Genomic DNA, 15,550 nt, shown 5'->3' with positions numbered 1-15,550 from the left:
CCATAAAACCTTGTGCAACTGGAGTTTGGAAATGTTCATTGGGTTGGGGGATGCTGGGAGCTGGAGTCCCCCCAAAAGGAACTTTCCCAAGCTTTGCCTGAAACCGACTGGCCTGTCACTGGCTTGTGATAGGTTTCCATGAGAGAAACAGAAATATGGTTTATTTTTAGGCTGGCAAGTTAGCAGAGGGAGGGAAAGGGACTTTGGGAAATGTAGGATATTTTGCTTCAGATGGGAAACGCTGGGTGTGTGTGTGTGTGTGTATCTGTGGAGACATTTAAACGGTTCCAAATCTCATTTGGGAAAGTATTGTGAATACGCTCAGGGGCAAAAAAGGAGAAATCACTTTATCAAAATGCATTGAAATGCAGGGGGAGGTTGACACACTGAACTATCTCTCAGTGAACCCTGTCTCTCCTCCTCATCATCATCCCTTGTCACCAGAAATTAGAAGAGTTACTCCTGGGGACTACAGCCTCAGCCTCCTGTCCCTTCCTCCAGCTATGTGCATATCTTCACTTTCTGCCACCATTTTGATTGGGGCTCTGAAGCAAAATGGAGGTCTTTTGGTGTGCTTCCGGAGGGGGGTTGCCAGGTGGCCCCTGCGCATTTGCCAACCCTCAGTGTGTAGACAGCACCAGTCTAGGTGAACCAAACCAGCTCCTCCCAGTTGAACCTTGGGACATATCCACGCAAAGCGCGCACTTGACCACTGAGTGACTGCTATGCTCCTAAAGCAGCAATCGAATACAGAACTTAGAAGACAGAGCCATGATAGTTTGTTTTGGTGTGCAAAGGGATCTCTGAGACTAACTGCAGCTGAGCTTGGGAAGGAACTCTGAAAGGAAAATGGATGGGGTAGCTATTAAACAAAATCCAATCAAGTACATAGGTTTTTCTGGGTTTTTCAGAGAAGATTTGAAGATGCCAAAGCCACAGATGCGGGCGAAACGTCAGGAATAAATTCTTCTAGAACATGGCCACAAAGCGCGAAAAAAAACCACAAAAAAGTATGCCTGCCCAAGCAATTCATTGCCATTGGGGTTTCACAGTTACAAAATTAATATGCTACGTTTGACTAATAAGGTCAATAACTAAGAAAGCAAACTCCACTCGCAAACTATTTAAGTTATACAGAGAACAAAACCTACACATAGCTGTGCATGTTTGTATATAGATATATAGTGTTGTGTATACAAACTCAGATGCACACTCCCATTGTCCCTGTTTATCAATTCATTGCAGACCATTGCCTTGCCACTTATTTAAACTATTTGCACTAATTCGTTTTATAGATTGCCATGACTGCTGCACTGTTTCTCTCCCATCCTACATCATGAGATCTCTGGATGGCTTACAATAAAACAAGTTTAAATAATTCAAAACTTAAAACATTTTTTAAAAACCATTGAAACCTTCTAGTGCATTCTGTCCAAGCTCTGGTTCAGCTTAGCTGCTGCTTTGTGTGTCTGCAGTTTGAACTTCAGTCCTCTCCCCCCAAAAAACAGAAAGCAGATGTACAGCTTGGAAAGTAACTTTTAAAAGAAGAACCCTTTGGGTGCCTTGTTTTTCCACTGCCCCAAACCCCAAAGTAATGCACCAGTGTTAACAGTATAAGGTCGATAACTGCAATGTTCTTAAGAAAACAACTTAGGGTCAGTCAGGTCAATAAGCAAAAATGCAATAAAAATGCGACCCAAAAGCCAGCAGAAACTGTCATGTGCCACTCCCTCCCTAAAAAGCATTCTCCAACTTATTAAGTTACTCAGCTTGTGCTCCTTGTGTTGGGGGAAGACGTAATTCCTTCCAGGCAGCCGGGAAAGCATTGCGTCCAAGCCCTGACCAGGTGGGGACATATGCATCATCTCCTCATGGTTGTGTCTGTGTGGAAGAGCTGGGGTTGTGAGCATGTGTTTCAGGATGAGGCATACCGACCGACATTGAAGTCCTTTCAGGGCTGCCAAGAGTTTTTTCTCAAACATGCCGAGCAAATTTAATTAGGGAACCCGGCTTTTAAAAATAATTCAGCGCTCCCAAAGGGACCCCTTGCTCCTCCGACCAAGACGTCATGCGCCAGGCCTGCTTTCCCCCAGCGAACATGGGCCGTCACTCTCTGGGATGGACAATATTTTTGCTGGCAAGGAAGGAGAGCGGCGCCCCAGTGGGTCCTCAGATTACGAATTGCTATGCGCTGCCTCCTGAAAAGTGCCTTTGTTCCAAGGGATGGGAGTGAGACTTCCTCAGCGGTGATGCTGAGCGCATCCATCGGAGTCTCCCTGGCATCTGCTAGGCTTCACGGCAAGAGGAGGGTGGGCTTTCAAAAACAAACGCCAATGCTGTTGCTGAATGAAACCCCCCACTCAAAACATTGAGGCGTTGCTAGGAGCGGTCTGAGACTTGCCAGGTGTGGATGGGGCTATTTCCACTCCAAGCAGGAAATAAGTTATATTGCAGCTATTTAAAAGAAAGAAAGATTGAGAAAAATATAAGGCTGGTGTCTCCTCTGCGTGTGTTTGCAGAAGACTAGGTTGCCATGCTTCCCAGCTTCTCATCAGCAATTCTTGAGTTCCAAATGATTTCCATCTCCCTTCTTTCATCTTTGGGCATGTGCGTTTGACAGGAGCATTTCCATAGGATTCCTTCTTCCTCCACCTTTTTATGTGACAGAATTGTTCCTTTGCTCCTTTGGCAAAAAGAAACCCATCCATTAGAGGCCAAGACCAAGCTGCCATGCCAGAAGGGCATAGCATTTAAAGTCTCCCCCACTTGGACTCGCACACTAATTGTGTTGAATGGCAACGCTGCGCAATAGAATGTGCAACCATTTGCACTGTCGGCACATAACAAAGGCAGCCTGTGGAAATGATTGAATGACTTGAATGTGGATGTTCTGAACCGGACAAAAATGCCTCACTTTCTGGGGTTTGGGGTGCTTTTGTTTTGTGTTGCAAACAGTACAGAGAGCCCACCTAGCGCCAAGGTCTGAGCGTGGGACTAGGACTCTGGGAGGGAAGGGTTCAAATCTCCGCTCATTGGAGACCGAAGGGCCCCAAAATTACAAGAGTGGGTTTTGCCCCTTCCTCTTTCATGGATGCCTTCATATCCCAAACTCATGGGGCTGAACTTGGTTTGAGGTCCAGTGCCCCTTGAATTGATGGTGCTTGGCTTTTTCTTTTAATTGGAAATTGCGAATGGGCGTTGGGCAATTAGATTGCAGCAGATGGAAGGTGGGCCTTTAACCCTTCCCTTCCCAGCTCCAATTCCACTGGAAGCTCCACTGTTTCTGATTGAATTGGGAGTTGGCACTACTGTGACCTCCCTTCCCTGGGGTTGTGTGTGTGTGTGTGTGTTTCCTTTTTGCAACCGTTGTGTCCTGCCAAACTGTGCCAGGGCTGAGAGAGACAGAGAGAAGGGATTCCATGCAACTGCAGAGAAAGTACAGAACTACCTGGAGGCTGTATGTATTCCATCCAGAGTGCTTCTCCTCAGCTGGGCTCCAGATGTTCTTCAACTCCAACTCCCAGAAGCCCCAGCCAACTTGGCTAAGGGTGAGGGGATTCTGGAAGCAGCAGTCCCAACAACATCTGGATTCTCCATGGCTGGCAATTGAGAGATCCTCTTTGCCTTTCCCAGTGGGTTTGTTTTCTTTTTAAACTATGTCAACCATCTGCTCTTGGGTCCATCTGTCTGGGCTTGCAGAGAGATTTATTATAGAAAACTGCAAAATCTGGGGATGGGTTGGGAAGACATTGGGTGCACTTTGCTCGCTGTGCCCATGGCAGGCTCAGGTGGTTCCACCCAGAGGCCATAGGTTCAAAGAGACCGTTTATCCTCCTAGATGCCTCCCTTGGAGAGGCTTGGGTCTGACTGACTGAGCCGCTGGCTGAAATGAAGTCAGTGACCTTAATTTCGTACAGAGAATCAACAGGCAGCTGCAGGAATTTGAGGGAGACATCTGAGTTTAATCAAAAGGAGGCAACGTCAGAGTTAAGAAGGACCAAGAGGAGCCTTACTGTCCCCTTCCTCCCTCCTTTCATCTCCTGCCCCCCAACCCAAAATTGCTGCAGAAAGGCAGAGGGTCATCTTGGAGGTCCTTAGAACATGAGAAGCAGTCGCACCTTCCCCAACCTGGTGCCCCTTGCAGATACGTTGGACTGTAACTCTCATCACAGACTTCTCTTTTGTTCTCTCTTAGACCTGAACCTATGAAATGCCAGCGTGACCCTTTAGGGCTGGAGAAGACAAAGTGCCCTGCAGTATAGAAAACCAGGGTGCCAGGGCCCTGACAGAAGGACTAGCTTTCTACATGCATGGAAATGTATTTCCCTAGTCCGCCATTCAGTGCCCACCCACCCCAAAGCCAGAAGGGCTAGCTTTCTGCATGCATGGAAATGTATTTCCCTGGTCCACTATTCAGTGCCCTCCTACCCCAAAGGCACTGCCTGGTATGATGCAGGGACTGTTTGGCTTCATCCCTTGCTCTGTTTGAGGTCTAGACTCTGTAGGGAGGACTTTGAGCAATCCAAGAGATGCTCTGCGACAAGTACTTTGTGCGCAGTTGGTCTGGTGCTCAAGGCCTGGTTCCTAGAAGGCATTGAGGGAAGGGAGAGAGAGATGCCAGGCTAATGTGTTCATGTACCCCTTGGCGCTCCTTCCCAGCCCCTCTTGCCCTGCAAGACCACATCCTGAGCAAGGCCTTAATTGCGGCCCAGAGACTGAGGATGAAAGGAGGCCTTTGCTGGAGGAGTGGGAGGGTGGCCTTCTTGGGGGGCAGCGGGGACCTGGCCAAAATGGCACAATTAACAGCAATTACTTTCCAGACATTGTGGCCTCTGCATTCCATGTGCTTGGTTTTCTTTTCTCTCCAGCTTCTTTGCCACGCAAGTTGGATGTATGTGTGTTTGTGCGTTTAAGGGAGTGGGTTTCAGTTGGACTGTTCCCTCCTTGCAATAGGTTACTTCCATCTTGTAACGGTGGAGTCTGTTGGATTCCTGGAAATGCTTTGGAGGCTGCGAGGACATTTTTTGGCTGTGGAAAGAGAGCGACTGGCCATGAACTGTGCTCAGAGTGCTAGTTATGACCTATAAATCCCTATATGGCTTAGGTCTAAGCTATCAGAAAGCCAGTCTCTCCTCATATAGAGGCGGCCCAGACCCTGAGATCAACAGGAGGACCCTCCTCTCAGTCCCCAAAATCACCGTCACAAGGAGGGTTGCAGGGGATGTGAGAAAGGGCCTTCTTGGTGGATGCCCCTAGACTCCCAAACTCACTTCCCAGGGAGACCAAGATAGCCCTCTCCTTCTGTTGGCAGGCAAATACTTTTTTATTCTGGTAAAATTTGGAACTGAAAGTTTTCAAGAAAAGAGCCTGTAAGAGGGTACTCTGGTGTTTCTTTTAAACTGCTTTTAAAATCTTGTTAAAATAAAGCTTATGTTTTAAGTCGTTTTAATATTGCTAATAGTTCGGTGGAGAGCCAGTGTGGTTTGAGTGTTGGACTAGGACTCTAGAGACCAGGGTTTGAATCCCTGCTCAGCCATGGAAACCCACTGGGGGACCTTGGACAAGCTACACTCTCTCAGCCTCAGAGGAAGATAGTGGTGGGAAACCCTCTCTGAACAAATCTTGCCCAGAAAACACCAGAACTTATCTTGAAGGCACACAACAACCACTACAACTACAATTCCCAATATTGACTATGAAGTGGATCCAGAGCCAATATTTCATAATCTTGGAGCAACCTTATTTATTGGAATGAGATCCAATAGACCCCCTCCCCAAAGTCCTCTCTGGTTCTCTTCCTCCCTTCTGCTTTCTCCTTCCAGACCAACGGATTGGGACCTGCTTCTCAGCGCTGATCGGAGGACGATGCGCAGGGGAGTTGCCTGGACAGTACACCAAGATGCAGTGTTGTTGCGACTCTGGACGCTGCTGGGCCATTGGCCAGATCCCCGAGATGTGCCCTGTTAGAGGGTCAGGTGAGTGAGCCCCCAAAAGGGAAGGCTCAGGATCTTTGGATGCCCCCCTCCATCACGAGGGGTGAAAGGGGAGCCCTGACCTGGATGACCCAAGAGGGATGTCAGTGCTATAAAGAGGGTGCCGTGTGGACACACTCCTGGCTTTTCTGCCAAACCTGTGACTGAGAAACATGGTCATTGTTGTCTTGCTTTTTCCAGATGAATACCGCCGGCTGTGCATTGAGGGACTCCCAGTGATTCCAGGTTTCCCCAGCACCTTCCCAGGGGTCCCTGGCTTTGGGCCGAATGGAGCCGGGCCAGGCATCAGCAGCCCCGGGGGCTTTGGACCTAATGGAGCAAATGGGCAGGGCGGGATCCCTGGGCTCCCTGGCATGGGACCAGGCAGCTCCAGCATCGGTAAGTGAAGGAAAGCACTGAGGTTAGGAAGCTTGAAATCAGAAGTCTGCCTAGCCCAGCATTGCCTGGCAGCAGTGGCTCTCCAGGGCTTCAGATGCAGGGCTCTTTCCCAGCCCTGTCTGGAGACTGAATTAAATCAGATCCCCTTAGGCCTTGTGGTCCTGAATCAATTGAACAGGAACCTGCTGTGTAGCAAAACACACCAGTGTAGCTCAGTATAGCCTACACTCTCTGGCAGCAGTGTCCGACTGGGGATCCAGCTCAGGTGTTCCTTCTCCCAGGCCTAGCTGGATTTGCCAGGGTTTGAAGCCAGGTCCTTCTGCATACAAGCAGGGGCTCTTGCGCAGTCCTCCAGCCCTGCCTTGAAGCCCTCTCTCAAACCTCTCTTCCGAGGCTAATTTTGGGTTTGTTTCAGGCACAGCCACTCTGAACCAGACGATCGACATCTGCAAGCACTTCACCAACCTCTGTTTAAATGGCCGCTGCATCCCCACTCCGTCCAGCTACCGCTGCGAGTGCAACATGGGATACAAGCAAGATGTCCGGGGGGAGTGCATTGGTAAGCAGAGGAAGAGCATTGGCTACCTGGACTAGACCTCTGGTGGCCCATCCTAGCCACACTGGAGCCAGGAGTATGCTCTGTGTGCGAATCTTGGCCTGTCTCTTCTCAGTGCAAGAATGAACAAATAGTGTTTTTTCAGCCATGTTTCCAGGTGAAAGCTGGATCTGAAGGTGAGGATATTCTTTCTCCTCATCTCCTCATCCTCTTCCTTATCTTTATATATGTTTTTATATATACCTTTTCCCCGAAACTGGGATTCATACTAATATATACGTGTGTGTGTGTGTGTGTGCGCGCACGCACAGTGGTCATCTAGTTTAGGCTAAAACCCGGCGCTTGTTTTCTGCCTCCCAGTGACCCACTGGATGCCATTGATTCGAAGGAGAAGGGAATGGAGGTTGGAGAGGGGAAAGGTCTGGTGAAAAAGGGACAGAAAGGAATTGGAATATTTCCAGTGCAGTAATGTGTGTGTGAAAGGAAGAGAGGTCTGCAAGAAATTATGGGTCTCAGAGGTATAAACACAGAGAGAAATGGTATAAAATACATATAATTCCATCAGCTATTTGCTCACGGACGCTGAATAATATCTCCATTTCCATCTCGCTGGTGTGTGACTCAGCCGCCAAGGGGAAACGGTGCTTTCCTTGGGAGAGATTTAAGTGCCACCCTCCCTTGGCCAAGACTTTTCCTTCATCGCCGGCAGCCTTGTCCCCATCAATTTGTTGGCGCCCAAAGCTCTCTGGGGCGATTTGTCTCGGGACAGGCATGAGATTAAGGTCTGATCATAGATTCATAGAATGATAGAGTTGGAAGAGACCACAAGGGCCATCCAGTCCAACCCCCTGCCATGCAGGAAAATTAAATCAAAGCATTTCCGACAGATGGCCATCCAGCTTCTGTTTGAAGACCTCTAAGGAAGGAGACTCCATTATACTCCGAGGAAGGAGTTTGTTCCACTGTCGAACAGCCCTTACTGTCAGGAAGTTCCTCCTAATGTTGAGGTGGAATCTCTTTTCCTGCAACTTGCATCCATTGCTCCAGGTCCTAGTCTCTGGAGCAGCAAAAAACAAGCTTGTTCCCTCCTCAATATGACATCCCTTCAAATATTTAAACTGGGCTATCATATCACCTCTTAACCTTCTCTTCTCCAGGCTAAACATACCCAGGTCCGTAAGGTGTTCCTCATAGGGCATGGTTTCCAGACCCTTCACCATTTTAGTCGCCCTTCCAGGGCAGTTTGGGTGAGAACAGGCCAAGGTGATCGATTTGGAGACAGCAAGGTAGTTAATTTGAGTTGCAAGGAGGTGTCACAAAAGATGAAAAAGTCAAGTTGACAGCGCTGTAGGAAGCAATGGCCTCGGGGATAGGAAAGCCTTCCTGGCTTCCTTATTGATTGGGAATAAAATCCCAGCCCCAGATATGGAGTCTCTCCAAACCCGGGATGCTGCTGGGAGGAAACAGGGCTCCGGGTTTGACCCTCCAGTTGTGATGTTGGGCAGGTCATTCTCCACCTGGCCTACCTGGCTGGGTTGTGGTGAGGATAAAATTGGGAGGAAGATAGGATATCTGTGTAACAGAGAAATAAGGTTTCTCATAAGTAGGTTCAAGTTCAGCCTCAGATGTTTTTTAAAAACACTTTGGTTTCTCTAACCTCCCCCTACTTTGTCCTCAGCTGACTTCCATTGCTGCAAAGAGAGTTCAAAGTGGGAAAGTAGTTTGCATTCAATTAATTCAGTGGGGAAAGGAAGGGAGAAGACAGAGCAGAACATTGCCCTTCCCAGCAGGCTCAAGCAAAGGCAAACTGCTGCAGTCTTTCCTAGATTGTCTGTCTTTTCATCTGTGAAATGTCCGGGAGCATGGAATCACAGATCTGGAAGGGAATATGAAACTGGGGGAGTTGGAGGTGTGTGATGGTGTGAATCGTTTCCAGCTGAGAGCTGTGATCTCTCCCTTTCCCAGACATGGATGAATGCTCCAGCAGCCCCTGCCTCCATGGCGACTGTGTGAACACCCCCGGATCCTACCATTGCAAGTGCCATGATGGCTTCCAGAGCACCCCCACCAAGCAGGCCTGTATTGGTAAGTGCAGGACGGTCTCCATCTTGGGCGACTGATAGCCCCAGTGGCTCTTTTGGCTAAGCTGCCACCTGTGCCAACAAAAATAAAAGTTTCCTGAGGATTGCTACTCCCAGAATCCCCCGGCAGCATGGCTAGTGGTTGTGCCGACTGAGGGATTGTGGAAGCTGTCAGCCAAAACAAAACTTTTTCAAAGGTTGGGTCCTGGAGGAGCCTGAATAAGGAGGTCAGAATCCAGGGATTCTGGAGTTGTAGAAAGCAAAAACTAAAAATGAAGTGGAAAGAAGGGCAGGATGAGAGCTTGAAGGTTTTTCTATCTTTTTACTATAACTTCCAATATCCCCATCCAGCATTCTCAGAGTTTTAGCCCCCACAGTGTTAGATTTTCCAGGTTCCAGAAGCAACAGAGTGGCATTCGAATCTGCTCTAAAAGGATTGATGTTACTGGAAAAGGCTCTGCATTAAAAGTCTTTCCTTGTCCTCCTGCCAGATATCGATGAGTGTATCATGAATGGAGTGATGTGCCGGAACGGGCGCTGTGTGAACACTGATGGGAGCTTCCAGTGCATCTGCAATGCCGGCTTCGAAATCACCCCGGATGGGAAGAACTGTGCCGGTAAAAAATTGCCCCGTTGCTTGTGGGAATTACCCTGCGGGTGTGCAGTATACAGAGAGACCCAGCGTGGCATTGTGGCTTGAGGGTTAAACTGTGACTCTGGAGAGCAGAGTTTGAATCCCCTCTGAGCCATGGAGACCCACTATGTGGCCTTGGGCAAGCCAGACACACTCTCAGCCTCAGAAGAAGGCAACCAAGAAACCCTGTGTTGGGGTAGAGTGGTCCACAATAGGATCGCCTTAGGGTCACCATAAGTTAGAAATGACTTGGAAGGAGCCATGAGAGGACACAGTCACTCCACCAATCTATTTAAAAAGGAAAGAGAAACTTGAAGTTTTAATCAAAACTGAACTTTAAATTACATTGTTTTTCAAACTAAATTTCCCACTGTTCCTGAGGGAGAGGGAGAGGGCAGGATGGAGGAGCCATGAGAAGCGATAAACACTGCCAAGCAGTTTCAAAAAGCAAAGAGGAAATTTGAGATATAGTTGAGATTTAATTTCAGACCCAATTCCATTTCAAATTTAATTTCAGTTTTTTATGGTGGGGAAAGGGACAGAATGAAGGTGCGCCTGTGACCAGTTCCTTCTCAACCTTTCTACAGATCACGATGAATGTGCCACGACCAACATGTGTCTCAATGGGATGTGCATCAATGAGGATGGGAGCTTCAAGTGCATTTGCAAGCTGGGTTTTGTGTTGGCCCCCAACGGACGCTACTGTGTTGGTGGGTCCTTCTCCATTACGGCAGAGGTTTTGGGTGGGAGAAAGTGTGACTCTTTGCAGGCTCTTTGGCTTGCAGCTCCCCTGATCTTCCATTCCTGCGAGAACAGCTGGAAGAGCTAAGTATGTTTTAGCCCAGGAAAGAGTTACAGGATCCTGTGCTGAATAAGGGTTGGGGTAGATGGCCTCTCAGATTTTTCCCACATTCTGTGCCTGGAGAAGAGGAAGTTAAGGGAGGACACTGGCATCGAATGCCTGAACATCTCAAGTTCACCATTGCTACAAAAGGTAGAGATGGAGCCATTGGGCCCAAGTGCAGGGAGGTGGATTTTGGCAAGGCGGCAGATAGGCATTAGAAGGAATGCCCTGGCCAGAGTCAGGACTCCCAACAGCGACAACCAATTTTGAGGAATGCTGAGAGTTGCAGTCCAACTACATCCAGAGGGTCTCGCAGTTCCCAGCCTATTTCACAACAAGAAAAGTAACCCTCATTTGCCTCCTTATACTACTTTGGAAACATAACTTCATTACATCCTCATGAGAAAGAGGGGGCAGAAGTAACTCACAGCAAATAAAACCATGTTGTTTATTACCTCCCAGCAGCTGTGCTGTCTTCTCCCCTCAACCTGGTCTCCCTCACAGGACTGTTGTTGCAGGTGGAAGGGAGTAATGTCTCTATCCAGTAATTGAGTGAACTAGTATTTGGGTTTCTCTTTCCTGTGCTCTCCACCTGGCAGACATCGATGAGTGTGAGACCCCCGGCATCTGCATGAACGGCTGGTGCATCAACATGGAGGGCTCCTTCCGCTGCGAGTGCCTGGGGGGCCTGGCCATTGGGGTGGACGGACGGGTCTGCGTGGACACCCACGTCCGCAGCACCTGCTATGGAGGCATTAAGAAGGGCACCTGTGCCCGGCCCTTCCCTGGGGCCGTCACTAAGTCCGAGTGCTGCTGTGCCAACCCAGACCACGGTTTCGGAGAGCCCTGCCACCCCTGTCCTGCCAAGAACTCAGGTAAGTCCTTGCTGTCCAAACTCCTAGAGGACTCTCCTCCAGTTGCCCCAAACCATTCTTTGGCTCCATAGTCCCCAGTTCCTGATGCGAAGGGATCCCACATGGAAGGCTGTCCAGACATTTTCTCCCAAAGAGTGTGTCCCTCTCAAGCTGATCTGAGTGGGAATTTCCCCAAACACTCATCCAGTTAGCTTGCAAGTAGCAGCTCCATTCCAAACAGAGCAGAGGCAACCTTTTCCAAAAGCTCACTCAGCAGCAGCTTGGCAAAATATGAGGTCCACTCTGAGCCAAACTGAGAGACGCTTTCACCAGGTTTTGGCTGAGTAAGCTCACAAAGATCAGGTCCTTTCCAAACTGAGCTGAGGGGAGTGTTTCCTTTTTGGACAACCTTGCAAAAAAGCAGGTCCTTTCTGAGCTGAAGGGAGAAGTCTCAGAACGGGGGGTGGAAAGAAGATTATATTTGTTTCCCAGTTGAATAATTGTTTCCTGACAGTATAGAAGAATAATAGAGCAGAGATATTTGTGCCATTTTCTGACAGTCCACAAACATCTTGAAGTGTTCTGATTTTTCTGTGCAGAGAGGAACACATGGCTTTTTATGCACAAAACATCTCCCATTCTTGTTCAGTTTTGTGGTTGCAGGCATGAACTTGCCTTCACTCAGAAAGCTGTAAGGTTTGCAAGTCTGGCGTAGAAATTCTGCCTGGCGGGTTGTATTGGCAATGGTGCATTTTCACACAGCAGTGATATGTTGGCTACTGAATGACACATTTTTTTTCTCGTTTTCACCCTGCAGCTGAATTTCAAGCACTGTGCAGCAGTGGGATTGGTATCACAGCCGATGGGAGAGGTACGTTTGGGAGAAGTATCGTCAACCTTTTGGGGCTGGATTCACTACCCTATCACAGGGTTTTCTTGGCAATATTTGTTCAGGAAGGGTTTGCCTTTGCCTTCCTCTGAGGCTGAGAGAGAGTACCTTGCCCAGGGTTAACCATTGGTTTCCCAGCAAAGATTCAAACCCTGGTCTCCCAGTGTCCTAATCCACTTCTAAACCATTACACCATGTTGGTTCATGGGGTGGAATATACATATTTTAATAAAAGAGTGTGAGAGAGGAGTGCACCTATGTTTGTGATAAACCCATTTTCACAACTTTGGGAGCGTTGTTATGCAACCTTCCTTTCTTGTAATTTAGGAAGTAGATACAGAAAGCCATTGGAGATGCTGGCCATACATCCACTCTTAAGATTCTCCATCGTGCACACCTGTGGAATGTGTGTGAAAGTGCTCAGGCAGAGACTGTTAATGAGTGTGAGAGAAGGGAATTACAAGATGCCAATTTGCTGGATTAATGGGCCAAATGCCATTCCTTCCTGTTGATGCAGATATCAATGAGTGCGCTTTGAACCCCGACATCTGCCCCAATGGCATGTGTGAGAACCTTCGGGGGAGTTACCGCTGCATCTGCAATCTGGGCTACGAGTCGGACCCTACTGGCAAGAACTGTGTGGGTGAGTGGCTTCCTAGGGATGTTAAGAGTGTTCAATGGGATTGCACAGGATTGGTGACTGTTGAGAGATTTCAGATCTACAACTAATCCTCAAGAGTACATAGCACTGCAGGAAAATCCTATGGCAGAGGTTTCAGATGCATTTCTAAAGTTTCTAATCCTTTCGGGTATAGAATGTTTGGCTCAATACCTATAATTTCCCAGGGTCAAAGAGGGGTGGTTCTGGTCCCACTAGTTCTTTTCCAGATGCATGGTCTCATCTGTCCTTCACTCTTCTGTATCTTTCCCCAGATGTGGATGAATGTGCCGTCAACCGTCTCCTTTGCGACAATGGCTTGTGTCGCAACACGCCTGGAAGCTACAGCTGCAGTTGCCCTAAAGGCTTTGTCTTCCGGACAGAAACAGACACTTGTGAAGGCAAGGGAGCCAGCCGCTCTTGGCTGGGTTTTCGTCTTGTCTTTCTGCTTCATCACAATGGTGGCAAGGAGATGGTGGGATGATTTGGCATGGTGCATTGCGAGTGCCATGTTCCCTAACCTCTCTGGATGGGGCCTATGAAAGACCCTGACGACAGGTGTTTCCTTTCCTTTCTAGACATCAACGAGTGCACATCCAACCCTTGCGTGAATGGCGTCTGCCGGAACAACGCCGGATCCTTTGCCTGCGAATGCTCCCCGGGAAGCAAACTGGATTCTGGTGGCACCATATGTGTTGGTAAAGAGCCCAATAGTTTAGCCTCCAAAAAAGGTGGTGACAGCATGGAGGCATATGTACCTGGGAACATGTGTGGGTCTTTTGTGCTAAGTTTACAGATTTTGGGAAAAAAATTCTGAACTTCCTAAGTCACATGACAATGCAAAATGTTATTCTCGCAGAACCTTTATGGATACTTTCAATTTGTATTGAAGAAAACACAAAATTGCCAAATAAAGAGCTAATCTCCATACTGATCAGAGCTGCTGTATCCAGAATAGCAAGATCCTGAAAGAGGCAGAAGGATTGTCTCTCTGGTGCTCCCTGGAGAGGCTCTGGTGGATTGCTCAGAAAAATGGAGAATAAAAGCTTGATTTGTGAAGGGAGAAATAGCAAAAGTTAACTTTACAGAAATGTAGTATCCATTTATATCTCACATTTGGGACTTAATGTTGGTCAGTGTCCACTATGAAGACATTTTGATGCACAATTGGGCTGTTCCAGACTGAGTGTTGAGTTCTTGCCATATAGCTTTTGAGGTTTTGCTGATTTTTCCTGGTTATTATTGCACTCTGAAAGCTGCCCACCCCACACCTGTTTAAAGGCCTACAAAGAAGAAGAGCCCACTGCCCTCCAAGGCATTCTATGCCACTTTTGAGCAGCTCTTTCATATTTTAAAAGATATTTTTGACTCTTCCACTCATGACCCAAAGGGGAGAGATTACCTGGAGTCTCTCCCTCTTGCAGCATGACAGTGATGTGTGTGTCCTTCTGGCCTCACCTTGTGTCTCTCCTTTCTTAGACAGCATGAAGGGGACCTGCTGGCTGAACATCCAGGAAGGCCGCTGTGAGGTGAACATCAACGGGGCCACCCTGAAGTCGGAGTGCTGCGCCACCCTTGGGGCTGCCTGGGGCAGTCCCTGCGAACGCTGTGAGATTGGTATGTGTCCAACACTCTTACCTGACCTCCCCAGCTGAAGTCAGGGGTGTCTTGCCCAAACTGCATAACCCTTGGGAACCTTTTTGCCATTGGCTTCAGTTTGGAAGGGCTGCAGTCCAGTCCAGGTTCCCCATAATATGTCCAGCAATGGGAGTTGGGTTATTTGATCTTTTTAATTTGTTGTCTGCTTATTTTTATCTAATTCTATCTTGTATTATTATCTTTTGTTTTATATGTATTTTGTAGAATGTACACTATTGGCAGGTTTCATTATTATTGATTTTATTGTTTGTATGTAGAGCATTGTGTAAATCTTTAGTGCTATATAAATAAAGCATAATAATAATAATAATAATAATAATAATAATAATAATAATGATACCAGCATAGTTATGCTATAGCAGTTATGTGTGCCAGTGTTGGGCTCTGGAAGGACTCTTGGGGAGCCCTGGAACTAGACCCAGTTCCAGCACAGAATGCTCTGAAGCCCCTGTAGGTTTCAAGGTTTGTCTCTCAACTCTTTCTTCTCACTCTCTGCAGATACTGCTTGTCCCAGAGGTTATGCCCGGATGAAGGGAGTTTCTTGTGAAGGTATTGATTCTTTGTGGCTGAGATCCCAGGCTCTGTTGGGTTTCCTTGCTTTTACTGCTGAGGCAGAACCTAAGGACTTGAGGGAGGCCTGCTGGGCCACCAGGTCAGCCCTGGCTTATGGTCACCCTGTGGATGAGAGACCTCCAAGGAGTCATCTTGCAAACTCAGGGCAACAACACTAGCTTCCTTGATTGAGTCTATCCATCTGTATCTTCCTCTTTTGCTGCTGCCTTCTACTTTCCCAAGCATTATTGTCTTTTCTGGGTCACATCACGCCAAAGTACCACAGTCTCAGTTTAATCTTCCTGGCTTCTAGGAAGAATCCTAGAAGCCACACACAGAAACTGGAAATACAATGGCATGGATGATTCTGGCTTTGGTATTTACTGATATATCTTTACACTTGAGGATCTTACCAAATTCTTTCATGGCTGCCTTTCTAAGTCTTCTTCTAA

The 15,550-nt window shown here is 47.8% G+C and overlaps 1 protein-coding gene across 2 annotated transcripts in view; it reads left to right on the top strand.

The window, feature by feature from the left end:
- Positions 1–15,550, top strand: part of LOC149308238 (fibrillin-2-like) — a 70,850-nt gene that overhangs the window by 25,238 nt on the left and 30,062 nt on the right. The window contains exons 10-22 of one of the 2 annotated variants that reach the window (XM_089535369.1): positions 5,823–5,975; positions 6,174–6,371; positions 6,787–6,930; positions 8,893–9,012; positions 9,500–9,625; positions 10,230–10,352; positions 11,086–11,361; positions 12,158–12,211; positions 12,747–12,872; positions 13,163–13,288; positions 13,466–13,585; positions 14,367–14,504; positions 15,045–15,095. In XM_089535369.1, the coding sequence (XP_089391495.1) occupies positions 5,823–5,975; positions 6,174–6,371; positions 6,787–6,930; positions 8,893–9,012; positions 9,500–9,625; positions 10,230–10,352; positions 11,086–11,361; positions 12,158–12,211; positions 12,747–12,872; positions 13,163–13,288; positions 13,466–13,585; positions 14,367–14,504; positions 15,045–15,095 (1,755 nt within the window). The remainder of the gene's footprint in view (positions 1–5,822; positions 5,976–6,173; positions 6,372–6,786; positions 6,931–8,892; positions 9,013–9,499; positions 9,626–10,229; positions 10,353–11,085; positions 11,362–12,157; positions 12,212–12,746; positions 12,873–13,162; positions 13,289–13,465; positions 13,586–14,366; positions 14,505–15,044; positions 15,096–15,550) is intronic. The other variant, XM_089535370.1, reaches the window with a different exon arrangement.

The sequence above is a fragment of the Sceloporus occidentalis genome, unplaced genomic scaffold (assembly GCF_023333645.1).
Source record: "Sceloporus occidentalis isolate IW3139 unplaced genomic scaffold, rSceOcc1.0.p SCAF_8, whole genome shotgun sequence".
NCBI lineage: Eukaryota > Metazoa > Chordata > Lepidosauria > Squamata > Phrynosomatidae > Sceloporus > Sceloporus occidentalis.
Note: the sequence above shows the minus strand (reverse complement) of the source record. Positions and strands in the feature narration are given on the sequence as shown.